The following is a 27,989-nucleotide window of genomic DNA, read 5'->3' as shown; positions in this document are numbered from 1 at the left end:
GATCTGTGTTTTTTAATTAAAAATATGTTTGCTTATTGTATGTTCATTAAAGGGATGATAGATATGCATTCTCCTGATTTTTTGGTTTGTCTATGAACATTTCACAAGAGCAGAATATATTTTAAGAAATTAATATCTTTGCTGTGTGATACACATTCAGACTGCAGACAGCTGCTAATATATTTCAATGTCATTAAAAAGTCACCCCTAGCAAATGTAAAAGTAATGTAAATTGCATTTAAATGTACTTCAAGTAAGACATTTTATATACACATACTGTAGATATGGGAAAATAAGCACTTTGTGAAAGACCAGACAATTACATTTAACAATAGGTCATCTAATAACCTGACACAGTTAATGACTGGACCGAGTAAATGAACAACATGCACAGGTGAAAGATAGGTATCACTTTTTATTATTTAGTTCAGAACAAAGGCATGTCAGAGAAATGTCCTTGGACAACAAGGTGTCTATGCAGACAATAAAAATCCTATATGATCACTCTGGGGCAAAACTAATTCCATGTTTTCAATAGAATAAAGTGTCAGTAAGAAAAGTTTGTTCAAAATTGCACATGCTGTGTCATACTGAAAAAACTATGGGCTACTGCAGTACCTGATCAAAAGCAGTAGGATGTCACACATATTCTATCAGACAGCTCCCATATAATGGGTTATACTTATATTTGAGTTATTGCTGACAACTGTACTTTATCACACTTATCAAATCACATTTCAGAACTGCCATGTGTTGTGCAGATCAGAGGTTTTCTGGGTTGACTAGTTTAATGTTATATTTAATGCTTTGTCCCAAAGGTGTAATAATTGTCTTTAAAATGTTGGCAAAATGTAATAAAGATCACATTGGCGACTGGTAGGTAGACCTTTCACAAAATTAGATAAAAAGGCAGACAACTGCTGTCCAATTTTGAAATGATCAGCTATAAGCACAAGCCTTATGTAGCTGGATAGAGCACACAACAGAGCTCCACCAGGAGATGGGCATAATCAGCTCATCTGGCATTTGTGTTGTGGTCCTGAACCACACACAACACAACAAAACAGCTCTGACTGAACATGAGTCTAAACATTTCATGTGGCTATTGTGTTGTGGTCCTGAAACAGAGAGATCAGTGTTATATACTTGCCATTCAGCCAGTCGTGTAGTGCGTAGTGCTGACTACAGAGGTGAGGCCGATATACTCACTGAACAGCATAGTTGTGGACACAAACCAGCAACCTCTCAACTGCAGGATTCTTCCAGTATAGGACCTGCTACTACACCAGACCATTCCAGAAAACAGGCGAGTATGCATTCACAGAAATGAAGGGCTTCCACTGCAAAGCACTTTACAGGAACAGCTGTTCTCTTATTCACTTCAGTGCAGGAGGAGGAAGATAATAATTAAGAAGGATAGCCTCATACTATAACCACTATTTTTAAAAATATTGTAAGACATTACCAGTACGTACTTGCAAAGATAAGAAAGGATTGCACTAATGTTGCTAAATAAATTATTTTCTACCCAGTCTATGAAAGTCAGAAAGCTTTGTTATGTGTCCTGTATTTCTGTGCTAGACTGCACTACTGGGTCAACCTACAAACAATAAAGCTTATTGTTTTTGCCATTTTATTAAAAAGGAAGCTCCTTTTTAATAAAATGGCAAAAACACCTTTGGAAGTCATTCCTCATAGCAGCTGTTACAGACAGGCAGCCAGCTACAGTTGTCATCCTAAGCAAAGCCACAATTTTGGCATTTAAACTGTGTACTGGAGTATGGAAAGGTAAAAATACACTTTAGCAGTAACATTCAACAGATGCTCTAGAATTTAAGCACCAAATCTGACTATTTTTTAATCAAGATACAAACATACTGTATGTTGGAGACCATGTTTTATAACTGCATATACAAACCAGTCTTGTTGTAAAGGTATAACAGGGCATAAGAGAATCATTAACGCATTTCTTAGATTTTTATTATGCAAGCTTTCTGAAATTCGTCCTGTTCCTTTTGTTTTGAGAAAAGGTTAACAATTGTAAAAATTGATTTTATACTCCAGTACAGTTTTAGAAAGAATTTGCCAACATTCCAGTCTTGCGAACACTGTATATAGACATTTTTAGAGTGTGGATCTGTACAGTTATTCAGTAAAGAATTATGTCAGGTAACTCTCAGAAAATGAAAATTAAATGTGTGTACAAAACTTGTTGTTTATTATAAATCACATTTAAGAAATCAAACAAACTAAAAAAAATCTTCCTGTTTATCTGGTATCAATGTTTTCTTGCAAAAAGAACCACACGAGTTAAAAAAATTGTGAGAAAACATAGACAACGAATGTATGTGAAGCTATAAATCAAATTATTTGGGCTGGATTTTTATTATTGTGGTAAAAAGATAAAGATTAACTGAAATAGTAAATTCTCAAGTGTTAACAGAAAATTGCTTTTCTTAACCAATCTTAAAGAAGCTCACCAACATGAAAATATTTAGGGGTATGTGTGAAACAAATCAAACCTGAGTTTAATGGTAAACTAAAATAAGTTCCTCATAAATCAAATCACTCCCTAGAGCTGGTCTTAACTTTAGTATTTTGTGAATTGAAAGGATGGGACACTAAACATTCTAAGGGTTCCACTTTAGTGTTTGTGGCACCCATTTATATACCTAGCTGGACCTGTTAAATCAGGGTCTAGTAGCTGACTCAAGGAGACAACAGCACTGCCTGCAAAGGAAGGAGTCTTAAACCCTTGAACGTTCCCTCTGATAAGGAACCCAGGGTCCTCAAATAAAACATTCTTGAAAGAACATACTTATTTTCTGGTTTGATATTGAGTTTCCTGAGTCTCTGTGGAAACCATTTTTGGCAGGTTTAATGCTGTCACTATTCACCATTTTCATGATGTGACCTAAGCCAAATACCCCAGGAAATTTTGCAACCTTTCTAAAGAGGAAAGCCTATGAGCTGCTTTCATCTAGAAAAGGGAACACCTGGCACGTTTTTCACTTTCAAGCTGATTAAATTCTTATTTTAAAGGACGTTTGCTTCTTCCAAAGCACAATCTGTTTCTAACCTGTAGAATGGACTCGTTGAACTAACTTCCTTGAGATCCCTGCTCAGTATTGGCTTTGTAATGGAACTGCCTTTCACATGTCTGAAGAGAACATTATGTTCTGATCAAAACAGAAAAAAAAAATACTGCCAGATCCATGATACTTTGTTCCTCCCCTCATGACAGATGAAGTGTCACCAAGATCAATCTCTGCAATGGACTTTCTGCATTATAAGGAGTCACACATCCACACTGCAGTGTCCAATTAGGATGGCATGAGTCGCCATCGTATATGAAGGAAGACTGCTCCCATCACACATGCTTTAAAAGGAAGCAAAATACTGCAGAGGTATATAAGAGGGGTCTGTAAAATGCCCTGTTAAATGTTAGCATGTCAATCATTTTTAGCAGCATTCATTGAAAAACAAAAGACTTATCTTAAAATATAAACACTAGGTACTCTTTGACCTAGAATGGAAAAAACATGATAGGGAACTACACCTTGTATCAGAAGACCAGAAGACCTTGTATCATGTGCCCATTCCTGCTACACATGGGCACATGGCATAACATGTTCATGGCAAGATTTCCAAAATCTATATAAACCAAAATGGAAGGAATGTTTTACATGTTAATGAAATGCTTTCGGCTTTTCAGCTCAGCCTCTGTCTCAGCATTTGGATGAGTTTCAGGGTTACAAATGATGCATGGACACCCTTGCGATCTTGATCAACTTGAACGCTGTCCGCTGGATCAATTTCACTGCCACCTTTTCCACCACAGTATATATCTACGCTGTATGTAAACCGATTTAAATACAGATTATTTTTTATCAATGCCATTCATTCTTCACAACCCTGTAAAGAAAAGCCCCTGGGGGAAAACAAGTTGCATGTTTGGTGGTGAGTCAGAAGAGCCATGCACCAGCATGCTTTCCAGCCTCAGAGCACTGAGCTCCAGACTAACGGGAAATCACAAATGCTCGCAACAGCCGATCCACTCACCCTGGAGTTCTGTTCACCAGAGCACATGTAAGGCCTGGTAAGATCAGATAACACAAATCTAGTTATAGTTATATTTGTTCATGTATGGGCATGGAAATGTGGAAGTGGGACATTCCATAACGATTAAAAAAATATTATAAACCATATGGGACATTTTCAAAAAAGGAAAACAGAATATATGTTGGAACATAAAAGAGATGCAGGCATTTCATTCATGGATTTTCATTCCTATTTTTCTCAGCATAGGACAATCTTTATACTTGGCACGGTTTTGAAAGTTTTCTAAAATTGCAATGTCTCTGTTAAGCATTTGCATTTTGGAAAAATAAAAGTGCCAGATCTACTTCTCAGTTCTCCCTTTTTGTGCCCTTAAGGCAAGGAAAAAACCTGAATAAATCACTACTTGAGGATTTCAAAACGCAAAGTCCCAATTCAATACTTGTTAAAACATAACTGGATAAAAGAACCGGCCCCTGCTATCGCCACTACACGGGGATAGACTACACTAAAATTTTCAGCGGGGAAGCAGAGGCCGGCTGAGGTTAGAACTATTCCCAGGTTCAAATTCCCAGACTGGAGACGATTCAGTTTGTTCTTCGTGTCTCCCCCAGCTGAGGCAAAAAGTCTCTTGAGCCAAGTCAAAGGATTGGAGAGAAAGTCCCTGGGTGAGCTGGGAGAGATCCCTCTGGCCCTCATGTGAGGTTCCTAGGCCTCATGGCTGTGCCACTCACTCAGGGGTGCGCGGTTCAGCGGATTCCTGGCACGGCCTCCCCCCACCCCCGGCTCAGACACGTGTGTGGCGGCAGCCCCTCGAGGAGCCTGAGGCAGCGCCGGCCCCTGAGGTGGAGGGGGGCTCCTCATCGCTGGACTCGGCCTGCTCCTCCTTGTGGAGCCCCAGGCTGATGTGGCTCTGCAAGGCGGCGGGGGTCAGCCACTCCTTGGGCAGGCAGCTCTGCAGGAAAGGGATGCAGGAGCTGAAGTAGGCCAGACGGTTCACCCAGCGTGGGATCTCCCTGCCGCACAGCAGCTGAAAAACACAGACAGGAAGGCGGGGAGGCATTAGAGCCATTCATGTATTCCCGCAGGCTTGAAGCACTGCTGGCAGAGATCCCTGAAAGGAAGAAGAAAAAACACCATCTAGAACTGTTAAATGCTTTCTTGTAGAGCCAAATTAGGAAATCCCTGTTCATCACTGTATCCCCGCACAAAGAGATGCTGTAACCCAGGGAACTGTGTGAATTGTGTGCACGTCTGGTCAAACCATTTCTGTGGTGCATTTCAAAATGGGAAGCAAGTGGATCCAGATGGCTAGTTCTTGATAAAACATGTCATCAGCTCACCTCTGACAGTGATGAGGAGAAGTGGTTGCAGTTCTTGTGCATCAGGTGATAGGCATTGCCTTTGAATTCCTTCCCCAGCTCTTCCATAATCTTGTCCACATCTTCCTCTGTGAAGTCTGTGGTACCCAGAGCAATAGCCTCCCTGAGAACACAAAGACTGCTCAGTCCCAAAGCCTCCAGCTCAAAGACACTCTATACAGTCTACTAAAGAACTGTATGGAGCAGCTGGACACATCTCCTCTCTCACCCTTTTCTACACATGCCCTTTGTTTAAGGCCCGTGCCTCTGTCTGCCTCATTCTTGTGTTTCTCCTAGATCATCCTCACCCAGGAATTGATCTGCTGTCTCTCAGGTACCTCCCTCTACTCAGGGGTTAGGCAAGCACTGAATTAGAAATTGGTCACACGATCTGATGGGCTTGCACTGCCTGTCAGGCTCCAAAAGGGTACGTAATTTTAACAGGTTCACATCAAACAAGCCCCCTAACATGTTCTTCAATAAAATCAAAGCTTCTATCTTATTTTCCTCCCTCCTTTTGTATATGATATTAAACTGACAATGATCCTCTATCATTCATTTTAGTTGTTTTTTTTTAAATAAGATCACTTTATAAGCCATATACAATTTCTTGCATTAGGAATTTGTCTTTTCACATACCCCAGCTTGCTCCCCATGAGACACAGAGATGAGGAAAGAGAAGCTTGGGGTCAGCCATTTATACAGCAGCCCTGGAGCAGCTAGGGATAAGGGCCTTGCTTAAGGGTCCAACAGAGAAGGATTTCTCTGTCAGCTGCAGGATTTGAACCGGCAACCTTTCAGCCACAGGCACAGATCCTTAGCTACAGTGCTACCACTCCTCCCTCATCAGTAGGTATCAGGCTCAAATCAGGTACAATCAAATACATAACAATGCTCTTCTTAGATTTGATTCTGCTTTCTTGTATACGTGACACTGCTTCCTCCTTTTTTCATATAGCAAATCCACCCATCCATCATCAGAAAGCTGCCCTTTCCCAGTGGGGGTTGCAGTAATCTAGAGCCTGTCGAGGAAGCACAGGGCACTAGGCAGAACCACACCCTGGATGGACTGCCAGAGCACCTCTAACACACAGTCACAGGAGGAAACACTGAATTAAAAAACACTGATTAACCTAGGCAACTGGTCTGTGGAAGACTTCTCATTTCTCTGCTGTCTGGAGAAATCCAAAGAAAAACACGCAGACTCTACACAGCAGGTGTCATTGGCTGAAACTGAACTCAAGACCCAAGAGCCAGGAGGCAGCCAAGCTTAGTGCCATGTCACCATGTTGTAAATCTAACTCAGAAAAAAAGAACTTACAGTACTTGTGTTTGAGACAGTGCCCTTGGAGAGGTTTATAGGAATCTGTGAGTTAAATGTTTTGGTGAAATAAATAAATATGTAAGAAGGGAACGTTCTGATTCAACCTATTTCTAAGTGATCAAGGCAGTTCACTTCCCCCCAGACACAGTTTTCATTCTTTGACTTGAGAACACACAGAGCTTGTACCTCCATAATGCTGTTGAAAACAGCAGTTTTAATGCATGAGTCTTGAGTGCTAATAATGACACCACAACAGAATCACCCTTGTGTGGAAATAAAACAATTTGATTTGTTGAACTGAAATGCTGCTTTAATCTCTGTGTGGAAAATTGTGAGAGGATCACAATTCAAAATGAATCTCGGATAAACTTAAGATGGAGAGGTACTTCTTTCCATAAAAAGCTGTTAGACTTGTAGCTTGCCTTGAAAATAAAATATACTAGTAATGGAGTTTTGATTTTGAAAGTTTTAAACCAAATTCAATCAGACTCGGCTGTCAGTAATTAGCAATCACTCTTGAAGTCATCTCCTCTCCTAAACCAGTTTAAATAGTGTATGCGCTCCCTTTCATACATCTTTTTGCATTCCACCTCCATCTTTGCAACTTGGCTGTATACAATGTCTTGCATTAGGAATTTGTCTTTTTTCATACCCCCACTTGCTCTCCATGAGACACACAGACAGGGAGAGAAGCTTGGGGTCAGAACGCAGGGTCAGCCATTTATACAGCAACCCTAGAGCAGTTGGGGTGAAGGGCTGTGCTCAGGGGCCCAACAGAGTAGGATTCCTCTGCCGGCTGCAGGATACAAACTGGGAACCTTTCAGCCACAGGCGCAGACCCTTATCCACAGAGCCACCGCACCACACCTATGCTCCTATGGCCAGGAGGCTAGCCCTCAGCCAAGCAGGTTAAGCCAAATTTTGACTAAACACTCCATAATCCTTTCAGTACTCTTAAATTCTTGGGTGTTGTTGTTCCTAGTGAAATCCAATAACCAAAATCTATATCTTGTTCAAACATTTTTGTGTCCCAAGCTCTTTATATAAGGCACCTCATCCCCTCTCTCACAATTTCTGCCATGTAGGAAAGGCAATTTATCATTTCACAATAATGGAGCTGAAACACAGATATCCTCAAAGGACTTCAAGGGTAATACAAGTACTACTTCACTGTACTTGGATCACACAGATCACTTTGGAAGTCAGTCAAAAGTCAAAGAGAACAGGCTAGGAATGGAATCCATACTGTATATTAACCCTGTCATTAATATCCTTATGCAAAATATTGAGGAGGTTTGGGCCATTCTGGCAGTGGGTTCTGCCAAATTTCTCCAAACCTAAACTCCAAAAATTTCATTCAGAATATTGTGAACAACCTTGGTTGCCATGTAATGGAAAAGATATTGCTGCTCTAGAATCAATCTGGAGAAGAGCAACCAGACACATTTCCACACTAAAAGGCATCATCTACGCTGACAGGTTGAAGGAACTGAACCTCTTCTGTTTTGAACAGAGATGCCTATAAGGTGCCTATACACGATGCAAGTATTAAAAATTGTCAAAGGCATCGAGAAAATCAACCCAGCTGATATCTTTAGAATAAGAGAGATGCCAACAAGAGGAAAATGGTGAAAATGCATTTCAACATTGAGATGTCCCTTTATGCAAAGGGTCTGAAAGTGTCTGTAATGCAGGGAGTCTGAAAAAGACTACCTGCCTGTGATATTGACAATGCTCTGGCTTCTTTAAAAAAATGGCAGGATAAGACTCTGGGTTCAAATAGCTACAGTAATAACTACCGAAGCTAGATGGGCCAAATGGCCTCGATTGTTGCCATTCTATCATTCTCGTGTACTTAATCAAACGGCTCTGTCACTGGTCCATCAGGCCAACAATGGAAGCTGATGTGCCCTGACACCTACTGGAGGAGTGAAAATCCATGGAGGTACAGCACTTGAAAAGAGAGCACTGACGCCACAACAGCGATCACAACAGGTAAGAGTGTTAAAGAAAACGTAATAAACACATCTCACTGTCCATCTTCAGTCTGACATCACCCGGGAATGGAAACTGCCCCTCTTTGATAATCCTTCCCATTCCATTTTTTGATTCTTGTGTTTTCATAGCCACACTCACTTGAATTTGAAGGTCTCGCCGAGCTCAGCAGCATTCCCAGGTGTGATCTCAAAGATCCCACTAAAGGGATATGGGTGTCCTCCATAGGCAAACTCTAAGGGAACAGAAAGAAACGGAAAGGAATTCAGGGGAATGACATCCTTTGCCAATCTAGTCTAGGCTGGTTTCAACAGATTAATCTGAGCCTAATAGGAAGTACTAAGGATTTATCACTTAAGCCTAGGAACAGGAAGCACCTCTTTAGGGTTGCATGAGTATGGCTCAAACCATCTGTCTTCATTGTTCAATCTGATATTCCAACTTCTTTCACGGAGATTGGAACTCCTATCATTTTTAACCTTTTTTGTCTTCTTAGAATTCTTCTTCACATACTGCAGTTTCAGCCACCAATAGGAAATGTGAGTGAAGCCAAGAAAATCCAAGACATTGGATATATTTATCTCACAAGACCAGGACTAATGCACTTACACAACGTTAGCCTCATTGTCTGTCAATGACTTATGACCAGAGGTTCCTACAGGAGCTCCAGAACTCAGGGCTAAGACTCCAGCAGTTTAAGGCAACATACAAGTAAAGGAGGGATAAATTAGACTGGTGAAACCTTAAATGAAACACTTTAACCCTTTTATAGGTTACAATTTACAGATAAGCTATACATTCCTATAGCAAAATGGGACATTTCTGTAAGCTATTTTTCCTAAAGGTTTAGATGTTCATAACTTAAGGAAACATGGAAAACGTGCTTGATTCTTATTTCTGGGAACCCCTGCCTTAGAGTTAACTGTCACCTCTGTTGTTATGCCAGCACCCCGGCCTGGTGTCAGTGTTGTGCACAAAATGGTTCAACACAACCAGTGGTGAACCATGTGAATCAGGAGACTATGAAGCAGGCAGCAGTAAAGGCAGTAAAATACCAAGGACTTGTGATTTATTTGAAAATGGAGGCAGGCTGATCACTAACCTGGGAGACTATTTGCTTATAGCTTCTTCAGAGCTGTTCACGTTTGCTTCGGAAGACAACCCATTGCTACTGTACAGGTACAGGAAACTAATCTAGTGCCAGTCAAAACAGCTTGCACCAGCCTCCATGGTGCTCATCTATGCAGTGTTGAATCACTGCTGAGTTCTAAAGGGACATTAGGAATAATCCTCAAATATACATAAAACTGTACAAAGTACCACTGAACGAGGGTTCTGCTGACCATGAAAAGAGAGGTTTCTGTGTATTACGATGTGGTGAGTTAAATTACGATGTATTTTTACAGTAGGTATTGCACAATGCACAAAACATCGGTTATGGATGTCCACTTTCTGCTGTGTCATCATAATTCTTGGTTAATCTGAATCTGTCCAAACATTAGACCGAGACATATTGAACAGGCCAGGAATTAAATCCGATAACAATTGCTTTCTCGTTCTTGTTTTTTAATTCAATATCTTTATAGTTTATGCCAGTTATAGCGTAGCCAACAACTCAGCATGTTTTGATCAGTAAGATCAATAAGAAATTCCTCATGAAGGTATTAAATGTTTTTCCAGGGATTGATTGTGGTTTGATATAAAAATAAATCTTTGGTGGATTCCCTACATATGGAAATACATTAGCGAGAAATTAATAAAATCCCCCCAAAAGCATCTTCTCTGCAATGTCCCCCCCCCCCCGTTGTAATTCCTACCTCTGCCGTAGATCTCTATGCCAGAATGGAAAACTCCAATCCCCAGGGTGGATGTGTACTCGTTGATCCAGTACTGTAGGGGACAAAGAAGGTGGCAGAGATGGTCACATAAACAGCAGTATCACACATCCACTGCCAATGTATGGTAAAATATTCATTTGTAATACAAAATGACATGAATCTACATATATATGTATATGTATGAATACATTTATCCTTATAAACTGTTGATAACTACAATAACAGTTGAATTTTGTATATGTTTTAATAGATTTCATTTGGTAAGGAAAATGTTTGACAAAAATACATATAAACCTAGTAAAAGTGCTACAAAAGTACACAAGGAATGTTTAAGAAGGCACAAATGTAATTGTATTTTTCGTAGAAAAGGTGATGCATCTTTTTTAAAGATGAGAGGGATCTGTTCAGCCAACTATATATCTTTTACATTCAGGATTGCTTAATATTTTTGGTATATCTACTGTAGAATAATCTCTGTAATACAAAGTTTGTAATATTCCTTTGGGCAGCATGATAGAGAATTCCGTTTTTTAAAAAAAGCTAGAATCAATTAGTTTTTGTTCTTCCTACCTGATTTGGAATCACCAATTAATTGTTTTTCCCATGTTAGCTCATGAGCCTATAATCGACAACAGGAGACTTCTCTGCCCCGTTCCTCTTCCAACACATCACCATGTGTCAGAGGTTCATTGCCTACAGTACCTCACTCATAGGACCACAAGCCTGAAAGGCTGCATGAGGCCACAAGGGGCAGTCACTGACTATACTCTCAGGTACACTCAGCCAAAGGGACACCATCATTTGGGGAATCCTTGTCACAGTTACCTAGCAACCCAGGCTTGAACCCATGACACCTGGATCACAGCGCTCAATCTGCACTCAGCAAGCATCTCTACTGGTTGAACCTCATAGAAGCCCAATGACGCTAGGACGCATCAGTTTCTGATTGGTGGAATGTAAACTCAGACAGCTAATGGAAATCATATCTAAACATGTCACATATCTAAACATGTCACACACATTCTGAAACAAAAGAATAGGAAAGATTGAAGAACCAAGAGCCCAAGAGCCCAGCACAAGACAGTGAGTATCATTTTTGTGGCCTGTGGTTAATGAAGTCCTCCTATTGCTCTAAAGACATACTGTGCCTATGTCTGTTCTGAGGACAGGGCAGATTGAAATTGGTTTGTTAACAATATTCTGCATCTGGATGGTGCTCTGGACTAAGGCCTTACTTTCACTCTGCACTACAGTCTCTGCCCAAGCACTAACATGGCTTCCACAACCAGACCTTTCAGTTCCTGGACTGCACCTCCCAGCAGCACCTGGGTGAGGAGATCTACTGCATGTACTTCATGGAGGTGTGACTGCCCTCAGAGAGGCGCTGTGTGGAGGGCTGCTTTGACTGCCACAAGATTCTAGAGACTGAGAACCCAAATGTTGACTGGCATTGTGCCAGGATAATTTGCCCAGAAAAGATGACCTATCCTGCCCCACAGAGAGAGGGGCTTGTCTATGGCCAGAGGCCCTGAGAGGCTGATGGGAAAGGAAGTCTGTTCTTCAGGTTCTGAGGTTATGTTTGTTAATGTGTTTATGTGAAAGAGCATTATATGTTGTTTTTGTAAAATAATAAAAAATGAAAAAAACTAAATTAAAAAAATTGGCATTTTGTTGGCACTGTGTTAAGAAACAGAAATTGTATACATCCTGAGTTGCATGTGTATCCTGAACACACATACAGAAGAAAAATGAATATACATGAAGGATAAATGAATCCAGAAGGTTAAATGATCATTTTAAGTACCTTTACACATATTCGGAACTAAAAATAAATTAGGCATGTTCTTCAGTAATATCTATGTGAAAAAACAAAAAGTGTGCTTGCATTATGTAAAAAATTGCACCTTAGATTTAAATGAAGAACAGAAATTATTAACTTTGACAAGCTAGTGAAGGCCAATATATTTCTTGCGTTGATACAACTCTCCTTGTTAGTGTTTCCTTTGAGGGCAATTTTCCTCGCTAGCAGGAGCTAGTCGCTAGCACAGCCAGCTGAAATTGTCAGCTGAAGCATAACAAGCCATAAAGAACACATGCAACAAGTCAGGAACACAATAAAATAATTCAAATTAAAAAATCAGCCTCAAACACCAATTCTACCAGATCCCAGGAGAGCAGGATTAGAACACAGGAAGTAGCTAGAAGTTAAATGTAGATGCAGATAGAAGCAGACAGGAAATATGCCCTTGCACAAAGGAGAGTGGGTGTTTGGAAAAAATGACCAAACTGTGATAAGAAATAATCTAATTTTAGGATTTTTAGATTTACATTAGGTTTAAATGCTGTTACAGAAAAATCGGTATGTTCTGTTCTTCAAATTTACTTATTTGTCACAGAAATACCAGATAGAACTCAAATTACAAATGTTGTGAGACAAGTATTGCTCATTTCCTTGACGAAAGAAGGTGATATTGCCTTGACGCAGGGGATGGGTTGTTGATAGAGAGGTACGGAGAGCAGAGCTCCATTCCCACTTAGTCTCTCCAAGACCTTCTACCCAGTTGCTATTGTGGCAGTTCAGCTCCATCGAGTATCATCTCTTAAACACCACAGGGTGATAGCTCTGGTCTCCCCGAATACCCTCTAACCAACAGTGTGAAAGAGACTTGAGCTGATCACCTTCAGGTGAAAATGCTCACCATACATTAGGTATTAGTGGGGGGAAGAACAGAGTAATGAAGCCAATTCATAGATGGGGATTGTTAAGAGGCCATGATTGGTAAAGGCCAATGGGAAATTTGGCCAGGACGCCGGGGTTACACCCCTACTCTTTTCGAGAAACGCCCTGGGATTTTTAATGACCACAGAGAGTCAGGACCTCGGTTTTACATCTCATCCGAAGGACGGCACCTTTTTATAGTATAGTGTCCCTGTCACTATACTGGGGCATTAGGACCCACAGAGACTGCAGGGTGAGCGCCCCCTGCTGGTCCCACTAACACCTCTTCCAACAGCAACCTTAGTTCTTCCCAGGAGGTCTTTCATCCAGGTACAGACCAGGCTCACACCTGCTAAGCTTCAGTGCTTAGCACTGCCTTAGCGCTGCCTTTATCCTTCACTTGACCCTGAAACTTATGAAGGAAGGGTAGTGCTGTAGGTATTTGAGAAAGTAAGTGTTAATTATTTTGAGTCAGTACAAAGCAGTACCTGAGGTTTAGAGAGAATTGTAAACTTATACCATCTATTTTTTTGTTTTTACAATTTTAGCATTTGTTGGTAATTTGACTTCTAGAGGGACTGCAGGTTTCGGTGAAGTGCTCTATGTAATATATGCATGCAATGTCATAAGCTTTACTAGTATAAGCACTTACATTAGCATGATACTACATAAAGCTGCCTCCCCACACACTGCTCTGTAGAACAATGTATCCTTAGCTTGCAAGCTAAAACATAGTGTCTGGGTGACTGCTGCCCATTCATTTTCATGCTAAGTGCTTGCCACACTCAATTAGGCTGCCCTTCTTGGCAGCATATCTAAAATGGGGTGGGGGAGTGTTACTCACATTTCATGCACTCAATAAGATTCCCCCCAACCCATCCTTCTACTATTAGAACTAAACAGACGCTTTGAGAAATTGGCACTAAAAGCCGTGCACACCAGACCAGCTGTCCCCTATTAATATTTAAACAACTTAGCTGGTGTCTAAGGTTTTTGTACTGTATGTGTGTTAAATACTATATAGAAACAGATGGATCCATGAAGCACTGGGTTTGATCCCTGGATTTGGTCTTATGTGAGGAGTTAAAATGTTCGCCCCATTTTCCAGCTGTTCCATGTTATTTTGGTGTCTCTAAGTGTCATATTTTGGAATCCCTCTCAGTGTGTAGTCTTGCCTTGCGTTCTGTGTTCAAGACTTGGGGTTGAAAAAAAATGAATCTGGAATTTACTAAAATGATGTGGACACTGAGTGATTCTACATAGAATGTTTAGGGAATGGACACATTTATTTCCTCACTCTTAACCTTTACTGGAAAAATATCTTCTGTTCCCTAAAGACTTCCTGGCTCTGCTTTAGTTAGTGTGTCTTTCCTATTGTCCCAGAATTTGGGGTAATACTGACCTCTCTGCAACAGACTGTAGCTTTACAAGGTGATAGGGAATAGTATAAACCTTAAAAAAGGTTTACTGTGGAGTACTATGGTAAAAAGCATATAACGTTTAGTATAGCACACTTTATACATTAAAGCTTAGAGCAAACAACAGGAAATCTTGGTAAAGAGAATGAAAATGCAAAGTACAGTCATTGACAGACCATGGCAATGAAGGGAAAATTCTTACAAATTCACTGTGAATTCAAAAAACTCACAAACAGCATTGACCTCCAAGGGAAGAACAACTCTGTGTGCTGCCATGGTGAGTTCTGGCTATCTGACACCAAAACCCTGTCACTAGCCCTCCACTACCGAAAACATCTGCACCTGTTAAAGCTATTATTATTACCAATGTTCACTCACCGTTGAGTTCACTGTTATTAATCATTTTAATCAATTTATATGACTTTCCTGCTTCTGTAGGACAAGCTCCTACTTCCACCATGTATTTCAAAAGCTGGAATAGTTCTGGGAGAATAATATTGTCACGGATGTCGGAAGGGACAAACCGTGGAATGGCAGGAGAGTGAAAATAGACCCTATGCATAGCGGAGGGAGGGGGTTAGCCCGGGCTCAGCTGCTCAGGAAATGCTGTATAGAAATCTATGCCCTTAGGCCATGGACAGGAGTGACCTGGTGCTAGGTGGGTCTCAGGACATCTGAACCTCAATGCTGAGCGAGGAGCAGAGCAGAAGCAGGACATAAATAGGCTACACAACAAGACACACCAGAAAGACATGAATAATCACAGGGAACTAGGGATAGGAGAGAAGTAGAGCGCCCTCTAGGCGTACTAGTCATGACAAATATTCAACATTCACAGAAGAGAAAGACTGGTTTCTACATTTCACTACCCTACTGAGCATGAAGGACACGACAGGGATCAACCTGACTGGATTTTTGACTCTGGGTTTGCTGAGGAATATATACCTAGTATGTACATCAAATTGGACTAAATTTCTTGTGTGTTGGTTTAGGCAAGTTGGCAGTAGAACCAACATAATATAAGGGATCAGAATATGTTAGTTTAGGGTTCCAAAGAAGGAGCTAGGTAGAAAAAAATATTCTAGTTCGCAGCTCTGTTTCAAACTTTACTTTTTGCACTCTCCATGTGTGCATGTTTTGTTCTATGTGAGACAAGTCTACAACAGAGGTGGATATATGATCTGTCCCTCAGTGTGTTACAGGGCATAATGTACATATCCACATTCCCTAATGTATTAAGCAATTAAAAATTATTTTTAAATCTATTTATCTTGATTAAAATGATTCATGCTGTCTGATTCTTCTTCAAAGAGAAATTTTAAAATGTTACAAATACTAAATATCTGTCACCAGATGATAACAGCAGATGTGAGCAAGTAAATATATAAACCACATATATCAACGCCTTAGCAGTTTTGTTGAAGGATTGAGGGAAATGAACAGGAAACGTCACATTTTTCAGAGATGGGTAACATGGGTAACATAGAAGTGTCACGCCGTCTGCAGCTAGAGGGTGCTCCTCTATGTCCTGTCCCTAGTTTCCTGTGCTTTGCTGTCCTTCCGGTGTCTCTCTCTGGGGCTATATATTTCCGGGTCACTGATTCTCCTTCGCTCAGCATTGACAATGTCCTGAGACCCACCTAGCACCAGGTCACCCCACATCCGCTGCCTGAGGGCATTGGTTTCTATGCGACTCCTGAACCACTGAGCCCGGGCTAATCCCCCGTTCCGCCACTACGCATATGGGTCTTTATCCACTCTCCTGCCTCTCCATGGTTCGTCCCTTCCGACATCTGTGACAAGAAGGAGGCTGAAGATGAGGCAGTGAGGCATCTCCTGAAGTGGACAGAGCTGAGAGTCTGGGGAGTTTCAGGAAGAAAAAGAATGGGATAGGTTTGTCAAAAACCATGCAAGGCTGAACGTGTACATTTTCACAATCAGGACAATTCCTTTAAGATTGACCCTCCACTCTTATACTTAGTGCACACTTACAGGATTTGCCCTCAAACATTCAAAGTTTGCAGCATCAATTCCAACAAAATTATGATGTAGTATCTGAAAAATACATTCAAGACCTAAAAGGATACAATTAAAAGAACAGAAGACAAAGGGCTTTCTCAGAGCTAGGACCTCAGAAAACCACCATAGCTACACCACACTCTCCACCCTCAGAGGTGTCCCTCTTGGGATTTGATCATTTTTCTATTGCAGATGCATCTGCCCACACAAAGGGAGAGACAACAGGATTGAAGAACCCCAGCTCTGTAACACACCAGCTGCTGCAAAATCCCTCTGCCCCCCTCCCCCACCCAGCCCCAGCGGCTCTTAACTCACTACAGACACAAACGGATTCCTCCTTCCAGGGAATATGCTGAATTTGGAAAGTTGCACGTACAGTAAGGTGCCCCACAACTGTCATAAATGCCTCTTTTAGAAGGTGATCATGAGGTCCACTGCATCATCTGGGAGTAATGATGCTGTACAGGAGGCAGACAGAAAAATGTCAAGCCGCTACATGGTGATGCAAAGCCTCTCTTGAACCTGAGAAATAAGCCTAAAGAGGAAAACAGACCATAGCTATTTCCTTCACAGATGCTTGTGAAGCCTAATATTCTCCTGTCATGACACGCATGACTGATCTAAACAGCCTCTACAGGGCCATGTCAGCAACAGCTGCTCAGCAGGAGAACATGAAGCATCTGACAGGCTTGTGGGTTCTGTAAACAGTGGCTGTAGCTTCTTGGCGACAAATAAAAATTCCTGCTAACCCGTCTACAATGTGTGTGAAACGGAGTTAACATGAACATTAAAATGATCATGGGAATTAGAAGATCGCATCTTTCTTGAACATGAGGAAATTGAGCACCCCTCCCGAACACTGGCTTTCTTCATTCCAGAGTGCACTGTTTGTGAGCCATCAAATCTATTCAGAGTAACAGTCAAATGATAAGTGTCTCGGATTAATCTACCAACAAAGTAAAGCATGATAAAAAACATAATAAATACATAATTATTATCTGGTATGAACCTTTCCTGCTTTCTGTGCTGTAATTAACATTTTATTTATTGTCCTAGGGGAAATTAATTTGAAGTATAATTGTGCTGTCACAGATTTACATCTCTGTTTAATCTGACAGTTATGAAGTCAGAAGGGACCATATGGCCTTACAGAGTGCTAATAGAACTGAAACCATAAGGCATTACTGAACATTGGGATATTGTATTTAATATTATATTCATCAAAATTTTTGCCTGTGCGTGTAATTGCTAGAATTCGAGTGGGAAGCTGTTTTAGAGTGTGAACTCCGAAGAGTAGAGGATAATTACCAGTAATCCACCTGAAACTGGTTTCTTCTAGAGTAGATCTGGCATTAAATATCTTTATTCCACCGCCTGCCCTTCTTTTCCCTACTACTTCTCTGCTACAGTTGTGTCAAGAGTAATCATACCTCATTCAAAGAGGCACTTTCCGCCTTTGAGTAGAGGAAATCAGGCCTGGTGTGTTTGCTTTCAGGAGACTGAGTACATTTGACTGAATAAGGCCCTACGTTTCCTCCAGGGAAGACGGATGCCAGAGTCATAAAGGTCAGAGCTAAACGAGGGAGATGCGTGCTTGACTGCAACCACCCTCTGCCTTCCCTGAAGAACAGAACTGAACCTCCGGATTAACAGACAGAAATGCTCTGACTATGCATCTCATCTGCTTCTTTTATTTTTGGCACGACACATTTTATCAGTAATTAGTTTATCCGGAGCCTTGCAGTCTTAATTCAATGCAGAGTGACCTATGATAAACCCCTCACTACAGGGCTCCGGGAACTTAATCAGGCATTCAGCTTCCGTCACAGTCAGCCCTTCTGGCTGAGTGAGTCTGATTAGCACTGTTCAGATACAGAAGACGCGCATCACAAACAGGAAACATTCCCTGGATGGGGCACCTCCTATGCACACAGCCCTGCCATATGAAAATGAGCATCCTCAATGCTGCTGTAACATACAAAAAACAGCACGAAAGGAAAGGAACAGACACAAACAAAGCAAGATTTCAAGCAGGTGTTGTGTCTCACAGAGGGCCTGATGCAGAAGGGTGATGTTGTGACTGCCAGCAAGGGAGGGTGAAAGAAAGGCGTTCTTTCTGGACCCTATTCAGACGACACAATCCGGGGTAGAGTGAGGAAAACACAGGGGGGAAAAGCATGCAGAAGTCAGGAATGAAAGCAGGGTGAATGTCCAAGAGTGCGCAGGTGTTCTGGGGGGTGAATCCAAGGCAAACTGTCCAAAAGGGAGTCCAAAGGGAAATCCAAAACATGGCAAATGTCCAGAGCCGGGCAGTCCATCAGAGACGAAGACAAACGCGATTAAAAACTGGAGCGGGATCTGGTGGAGGGTCGGGGGGGGGGGGGGGAAGGGGGGAATGGGACCAGAAGCTCCAGCTCCCTGACTCGCCTGGTATAGGAACCAATGCAGAGCCCGGAACAGAGTGAGCGTCTGGCTTTTAAGGTGGGCTGGATAGGAGGCTGGAACAGGAAGCAGGTGCACAAAATCAAGTCAGAAGTGAAAAGAGCCAGAGCGCCCATAAGGGGGAGGGACTACAATCATGACAGAGGGAGTCTTGTGGCAAAGATGGACAGTCTATCAGTCTAATTATATGAAATTCTAAACATGCAGTGCACTTCTGCTGAACCCCCTGACCTTGGCATAACCTGACTAGAAGGCTGTGCTGTCCTGTTACAAACTGACAGAGAGAAATTAGAGACAGCATACTCAGAACTATGACAGTGTGAGCAGGCAACCCATCATTGTTTGCTACACTCTCAACATGATGATTCTGCTGTGTAAATGCCATGAGAGTAAAGATTTTTATGATTTCTAAAACAAAAATGTACGTGTGTTAAATTGAGTAAAAATGTATTTTTTTTCCCCAGTGATGATCTTATGGAACAGTTTACCAGATAATGTTGATGGAGAGAAAGTGATCAGTCTAGTCTTAGATTCCAAGAGATAACCTGATTAAGTAATGGTGAACTGAATGATCCTGCCTTGTTCACTTTTTTCATTTGGAACATTCAAATTGTTTTCCCTTCTCGTACTTCTCTCCGTTCAAAATCAACTGCTTGTTAATTGACTCCAGCACAGTACACAATGCTTTCTCAGTCCTGTGAGCCCACAGCCCAACCTGAAATGGAGGACCAATATGGTCCACACTCATGACACTGCACTGCACACAGGTGTCCAGCACACAGGATCACTGCTGCATGGTGAACAGAGGACATCCTGCCTGAAACACCCCCAGCTGACCCCAATGACACACTGCTGCTTGGGGAAATCCTTCTCATAGACTATAATGAGCCATGTGCCCAGCCTTTGAAAAGAAGCCTCTCAGAAACCTCACAAAGGTCTAAACCTGTTATGGTGAAACATACACACTGGTGTACCACCCAGTCATGTTAAGCACTGCACATATCAGGAGAATTTTTTCTTTCTATAAATTACATCCATATCACATGTGAAAAAACCACAGGCACTAGAGCAATTGCACATACTGTATCAATATTCAGTACCTAGGATTCAGAGTAAAAGTTCAAGCTTTTCCTGTTTTTACATCCACAGCAGATGTGAGGTCATGTTTCACCAGTACTTCTAGTCAAAACGAATGTGACGGTACTAGTGCTACTTGGTATGACCCAATAACTAGGAAGTTTTCAATGAAGGTGTGATAGACTGCGGTGTCATAATGATTCATAAAAAATCACTGTCCTCCACAGTATGTGGAAGGTGTGATCTCAGTTGTGCCTTTTGGCCTTGTCTGAAAATCTAAAACTTCCGCAATCTAATCACAGGCGAGAGAATGTGGACAGGTAATGCGGTGCGTGGTATGTGAAGCCAGGCCAAAATAGAGGTGCAGAGAAATTAAAAGCACTCGTTTCTACTCAATGCTCCAAACCATGACTTTCATCCCTGCTGTTCAAAATAACTCGATTAGAGTCTTATGATTACAGGTCTGTCATTGGTGCAGAGATTGCTTTGCAAAATACAAATTAATTTTTCTACTTGATTTGTGCATATACAGTATGGAACGACTTAACCATTGTAAAGGAACAAAGTGGACTCAAGTTTTTCTTTGGTCAATTGTCAATATGTTCAAAAATCAACATCTGATGATATGTTATGCTGCAATGCATTAACATTTGCTATGGTTTGAAATCTTGGCTGCAAACAGTTTCTAAATAAAAAAAATAGCTGATCTTCAGATCAATTCGCTACTAGCAACCAAATAGATGGACTGAATGGCCTCAGTGTTTGTAACCATTAAAATGTTCTTATCTTTTTAAATGAGTAAGTGTAACAAATGAAGCTCTTAAAGAGTCCTATTTTGTCATACTATTTTTTATTTTCTATTAATCTCTATTTTATGGTGATTTAAATTCACATTTGTGAAGTGATCAGTCATTAATAAGTGATTCATAATTGTTTGGTCCTGTGCACACACCACTGTCAGGCAATTTAGAACCTTTTCATTTAAAGAGTCTTTAGATTTTTAGTGCCTTCATGGATAACAGAAGTAGTGTGCATGATCCTCCTAAAAAGTATGTAACAACAGATTACAATCATATTCCATACATGGCTTAGTTATTCTTCATTATTTCATTGCTTGATCATCCTTGGCAGCAGTGACCAACACTATGGTTCTCCAGTAAAATCTCTGGATGTCTCTATCTCTAGGCTCAAACTCCAGATGCCTGATGACTTCACCGCCTACAAGCAGTATCTCCGAAGTGCCGAGGAATGGACATCAGAGCAGGATTCTTCACCGCACTCCAGATGGTCGTCTGAAGTATGCAACAGGGCATGGAGCTTGTTATCACCTTGGTCTTTGAAAAGGGAATTAGCTACACATCTGGATTTACATGGTCAGGATTATTAATAAACCAATAAAAATAAAACACACAGAAGCCTCATTGCCATGATAGACATGTTTAGAAAACTGGGGTAACCCTAAACCTAACCCTCCGCAGTCTTTGAAGATACACCAACATCAGGTTTTCGGATTGTTAAATTACTACCACGCATGCAACAAAGCTGGGCTGAATGGTTTCCTATCAGAGACAGACAAAATTATTGCATCAATGTGCACAATTATATTGAAACACCACCTTCTTAATATGTCAGACACATAGGGTAAATTAAAGAAAACCACCATTTAGTGATAATTTAGTGGAGCTCCAGGATGACTCAATGGAAATCCAGACTGTTTGATCTTGGGAACGCATCTGTACTTAGCCGCCATTCGGGGGCTGCTAACAGATCAAATCTTAAACCAAGACCACCTGGCCTAGAAATTTCAATCTTAACTGTAAAATGGCAAATAGGGATCTGTTTATTTAGCTGACTAAAACTCTGATCTGTGGTGCTGTATGACAATGTTTATTCCTTTTATTGAGGTGCCAGCACACACAACAAAAAAATTGAACATCTTGTCTGGTTTTGTTTTGGCTTTATCTGTGTCACTGGGAAACGTCTTCAACCAAGCGTTTTACTCCCTAACATTGTACTGTACAAAGAGAACTCTCTGACTCTTTTGTTTAAATCCAAAATATAGAACATAGTTCAGTGCTCTATCCCTCTAGACCTGAGGCACTACAATAGTTCTACGATGACTTTGCATTAACTGGCTTTTTGGGGTCTGGGTATATATGAAGTGACCTTTCGCAGGAGGATACAACCAGCTGGGTTATCTGAAGCAAAGACAAATGTGTTCATTTGTAACAGGACGATTGCTCACCACTATACACCTCTACTGTAGCCCCACAGATATTTGATTGGTGTACAGACAGACAGAACAGAAAAATAATTACTCAAACTGAAAGGATGTTTAGTTAATTCACCTCTTTAGAACTGGCGAAACTTCCTAGAAGCTTGTTAACTGAACAGCTATATAAAAGCTGGCATCACATTGATTAAAAAGCCTCAATAAATTCTTTACAGGAGCGAGTAAACTTCTGTGAAGGCAGTATTAATGGGGAGGGCAATAGCTGGAGAATGACTCAGTTAACAGTCTACTCTGGAGTGCAGTTAATGACAAGTGGTTTTTCACCATTTTTGTCACAGGAAGTCTGAGCATCTTGCTACTGTCACTCCAACAGCTATCTTCAGAGCTGAAAATTATACGTGCAACAATGTTTTCACATAAATGATTTACTCTTTTTTTATTTACAAGAGCCAAGCTCCACTCTTCATGAGCTGAAGGACCTTCACCATCTCAAATGACATAAATCAAAGCAGACATTGAAGACAAATTCTATTACACCACTGTAAAAACAAATATCGGCTTACTCTTCTCAAAATTAAATTATCCAGGAGTCCTTTTGCAGGTGACATCCTTCCTCAGCTTCATATGTTGAAGTCTGTCTTAGCCTGCTGAACTGTATGACAGATCTGATCTAACTCACAAAATACAAGATGTGTTTTTATTCTAATTTCTCAGATGAAACATGCGGCACACTTGATTTTTAAAATATTCCAGCCATTCCATCTCTGTTAAGGATGTCTTCAAAATGCTAATGTTTTACAAAAAATCTAGAATTTTTAAAATTGTGTTCCAAAAGCAGAAAAAACAAAAAGAATACCTAACAAATATGGGAGCACCGCCACCACCAACAACAACAACAAAAAAAACAAGATTGTGCTGTCATGGGGTTTGTACAACCCCAGTGTAACTTAGCTACACTTTGGTACTGCAAACAGCTTTAAACAAATTTCAAATTGAATACATTTCATCCTAATAGTTTTACTGGAGTTTTCCTTTTTGGAACTTCATTTGAAGTTACTAGTGCTGGTTACATTATTTTTCCTTTAATATAAAAACATGTGAAAGCTTGGCTAATGGAAAAAGGATAATAGGCTACAATCAAACAAATGACGAGAGACAAGACCACAGTGAGAAACATTAAAGGTACTACTGTATTGGCCCAATAAGGGGTTGTATACGTGAATTCAACTGCTGAAGAAAAACAGCTGTCAACTCCTATGGCATGAATGAGACCCGTCTCTCACTGAGCTGATGGAGAGGCAAGAATGCTGACTTCAGCTACAGGACTGTTCTGATCATGGTAACACCCATTCTGAATCAGTGCGATACCTTTTCCAGTGCTAAATGGTTGATTATGTGAAGGTACCAGGAAGTGATGCTGTGCAATTTTTTTAAATTGGTTTCTTCTATCATCCCCATCTTGATCCAGATGTGCTCAAAGACCCACTCCCATCAACACTGAGGCAACTCACATAGGAGGAACACGAGAAGATGTTGTTAATGCCCCTGAAACTGCTCTTCACAATACAGTATATGAAAACTATCAGGAAGCAGGTAAACATTAGGTTTCACCTGTACTTGCTCAGGTTATTCCAATTCAGAAGTGAACTCCAGCTTGAATGAAGAGGATCGGTGGGTATACTGTACAAACACATTAAACAGAAAATGATGGGTATGGCTGAAGAGGTCCTCTTCTCTCTCTCAAAGAGAAGAGATTCCTTTCATTTCTCAGGTTGCAAAGAGCTGATCAGTCAATGTTAAATTCTTGTAGTTGCTCTTCAGTTCCACCTTGCTCCATGCCATCATCACCCCTCCCAGCAGACACAGCCTGACTAATTGAAACATTACCTGAGCTTCATCCACGGCACATTCCTCTTAGCATGACTCAGGGATGGTAATTACAATGATCAACACACCTGGAAAATTGTGATTCTCATTTTACTGCACACATGGGAGAAACTGGGATGTGAAGAAGAGAGGATATTACTAACTGACTTGATACAAGCATTGAAAATCTTAAACAGTTCAAAATGGCAGATGGAGAATTTCAGGAGATCATATAGGACTGAAGTCGTTATTCAGAGAATACTGGTATGTGACACAAACACACACTCATGCCAGGGCTATTTTCACAAAAGCCAATTAACCCACCAGCCTTTTGGGGACTGTGGAAAAAACCCAGTGAAAACCCAAGCAAACATGATTAGAACATGCAAACTCCACACAGATAGCACCCCCAGTGCAAAATTGAACCCAGGGTCCCAGTGCTGTGAGGCAGCAATGCTAACCACTGCTCTACTGTTCAGCTCCCCATATATGTTATTAAATGGAATGCCTTTATGAAGCAGCTGAATCTTGAATAAATAATTTATTGGTGTTTGTACAGTATTAATAAGCAAGATGTGTAAAATGGTCCCTTTCACTTTTGCAACTTTTCTCATGTTTGTAAATGTGGTGTTATGCCTGGCAATGTTCTACCACTAGAAATCAGTTCTCTTAGTCACGTTTTTGGTACTTTTCTACCTTTAAATGTCCTTCAGCTGTGCCATGATTTGCAGTCTGAGAAGGAACTGCCTCTAACGCTATAATAGGATTGAACCCTGTACTGGACATGTAGTTCAATAAGTATCTCCATACAGACTTTGCTTTTTTTGTAAATAAAACAACTCAAATGTTTCGCTCATCTGACCACAGGATGTGGCTTGAAGGTTTTACCAAGAGCTCTCACAGTGAGCATTGTTGATTGAAAGGTGTTTTTTTTTTATTTTGGGAGAGAAGTATGTACTTTGGTTTCTTTCACACATGGTATATCTGTCATGTGCATTTTTATAACTACATGTTTTTTTCCAGCTTTTTAGAATTTGTTTTGCATTACCTAATACTTGTCTCTCTCTGTTGTACAAATAACTTGACATTGATCTGAAAAAAAGACATTCATTTTTTGGATTTATTTTACAATTATTTGAATGAAGTTAGAAGTAATTACATGCTATCCATTCTGTAAATTAAAAGGCAATGTCATTGGAATACCAGTGTTTATTTTTTGTACGGGGAATTGTTTTTACAGGATTGTTGTAGAATCTAGTGGAATGTATTATACAGTTCACTATTATCTTATGTCAACCATTGCTTATGTTTATTTATTTTTATAACAGTTGAGAACATATACTTCCTTGACTAAACGGATCTGAATGAAGCTGTTGTGCAACAGTTTTTCCACAGTAAAAGATGTGAAGCACAAGTGTTGTCCTTCATGTATGAAGGTGCTCTTCTCAATTAAGTTAATAATCATAAAATACTAATTCCTTACACTTATAGAGCGCTTTTCTGGACACTACATTCAAAGCACCTTACAGGTAATGACCAATACATTTCTGAATAAAACGGTTATCATTAAATATACACCCATTCCAAACTGTAAATCTTAAGTACGAAATTAATTTGAACGGGCTACCACTGTGCGCTCATCTCTACCCAATATCTTTATAAACATGACTTTTTTTTACAAAACCGAAACAATAGGTAGTCTATATAATTATCTTGTTTTCCTCACCGACTATTTATGAAAATATACATTAAAAAACCGGCACATTATTGTAACTGTTATTATCTCTGCGTTTATTCTTTTATAATGAATATAGGAGGTTTAAGACATTGAGTGTAATTGAAGCACTTATGTTGTATTTGTTCTGCAAACAGAAAGGGGGGAATCTGCACTTGCGGAAGTAAGTGGAGACAAGTGAGGAAAATGTCAACGCATTGTAGTAAAGTGTATTTTGAACGCAAGAATCAATAAAACGAAAAGAAAACTGACCGGAAGACACCATTCATTGCCGTTTTCATGATTACACGGGCAGGTAATTATGAAAAACAATGCTAACGATAAAGCATCACTTCTTACCATATCATAAACGTTAAGGATGACTGGTTCATTAGCCATGGTCTTAGTCCTCACAGCAGGGAAGTCAGTATTCCAGTCCCTTCCAGCTACTGCGTTATTGCTTTCCGCGTAGTAGCACCTCGACCCCCTGCGCTCCAGCCAGGGTCGGAGAGGGGGACTGTTTTTGAAGCCCGTGACGAACAAACATAGAAAACTGATTTCGGTTCGGCTTTGCTTCTTCTTCGCAGGTTTCATGCAGCACAGAAGAGGAGAGAGACGGTGGAATTATTCCGTTAGTGAGGAGACCATTTGGGGTCGTTTACAACTTGATACCATCCCTCAATGTGCGCCTTGTTCGCGAAGAAAAAAAAAAGCACACGCGCAAAACAAGGGGAAAAAAACTTCCCATCCGCTTTCATTCCAGCTTCGCGAGCATCAGAACGCGTAGACATGTATAAAACAAACAAGAATTTGCGAAAAAAAATATCCAGAGGTAGATCTGTTTCAAAAAGATAGCTGGACGTCAAAAACCTTTCGGTGTAGATAAATCTTGAGAGTTGGAAAGCAGCAACTACTGACCGATATAAACCCGTCCTCCAGAATGGTGAAATGATATGTTATAAAATCAATATTTAAAATATATACTTTCTATTTAATACATATTAACTGAAATTAATATACTGAAGAGAGGCACGTATGTCTTTTCTCCATTGCACTTGCCTCATTTTCTAGTCTACCACAGTCTTGCGGGTGGTGGTAGGGGGTGTATCTACAATAATAATTTTAAAAAACCTTTCGGTTGTGGCTGGTGTTGTTGGTTCCGCTAGGCGCTGCGTCCAGTATACTGTATCGCAGATTAGCTGTGATGAGATTTGTTGCTTCAGGAAAACGCTACAACACCAATCGCGGAAATACTTAAGGAGAAAACAAGCAGGCTATGCTATGATGTTGACTATTAGGAAAAGGTCGATAAATAACGCATAGCTAAGCCGGAACCTGTCCAAGGTGCTGAATTTCGGAATTTTACGAGCCGAAGAAAACATGAACAATGCGATGCATAAGTGCTCCTTGTAACGGTACAATTAATGATTAATGAATCTTCTTGTAGTACATATAATCTTATTACACTGTTTTTGTTATAATAATACCCAGATATTCTCGCCAGTAATGTTTAACGGCTCGTTGTCCTCTGTTATTACGAAAATAACACAGAGGCCAGCTAGCTCATGGTGCAATTTAATGTCTTCGGCTAAGCATCCAGAGGTATGAGTGTATGGTTCAGCTGAACAACCGTCCTCTTATGCCCCTCGTTCCTTCCCGTTTTGCCTCCTCACCCCACAACAACACCCCGCGGAAGCGGAGTCCAGCTTCCCCTGTCTCGGATAGTCTCTGAAACTCTTCCCAGGGAAAGGCGGATGACATCACCCGAACCAGAGTCCTATATCGCGCTCCCTGCCAGCTTCTCCGCAGACGAGAGCTGAATGAGAATGTGCCGAGAGATCTGATTACATCATCACGGGCTAGCGTTCCCCGCTGCCCACGACTGAGAGAGAGAGGGAGGGGAAGAGAGAGACAGTGATGGGGG

At 40.7% G+C, this 27,989-nt stretch overlaps 1 protein-coding gene across 1 annotated transcript; it reads right to left on the bottom strand.

Annotated features, from left to right (window-relative positions):
- Positions 1-395: 395 nt before the first annotated feature.
- LOC102694220 (deubiquitinase DESI2) lies at positions 396-27,989 on the bottom strand. The gene is made up of 5 exons (XM_015351149.2): positions 26,426-27,989; positions 10,557-10,629; positions 8,881-8,974; positions 5,403-5,544; positions 396-5,089 (listed from the first exon to the last, which is right to left on the bottom strand). The coding sequence occupies exons 1-5, from the start codon at positions 26,657-26,659 to the stop codon at positions 4,847-4,849; spliced, it is 786 nt and encodes a 261-aa protein (XP_015206635.1). The 5' UTR covers positions 26,660-27,989; the 3' UTR covers positions 396-4,846.

Source organism: Lepisosteus oculatus, chromosome 8 (assembly GCF_040954835.1).
Source record: "Lepisosteus oculatus isolate fLepOcu1 chromosome 8, fLepOcu1.hap2, whole genome shotgun sequence".
Lineage (NCBI taxonomy): Eukaryota > Metazoa > Chordata > Actinopteri > Semionotiformes > Lepisosteidae > Lepisosteus > Lepisosteus oculatus.
This window is presented reverse-complemented; position numbering and strand designations above follow the sequence as displayed.

Excerpts from the sequence above, each read along its gene's own strand:
- LOC102694220 (XM_015351149.2), bottom strand. The coding sequence starts at position 26,659 with ATGAAACCTGCGAAGAAGAAGCAAAGCCGAACCGAAATCAGTTTTCTA. Across the intron at positions 10,630-26,425 it reads TCCTTAACGTTTATGATATG|TACTGGATCAACGAGTACAC; the intron begins GTAAGAAGTGAT and ends TGTCCCCTACAG. Across the intron at positions 8,975-10,556 it reads CATAGAGATCTACGGCAGAG|AGTTTGCCTATGGAGGACAC; the intron begins GTAGGAATTACA and ends CTGTTCCCTTAG.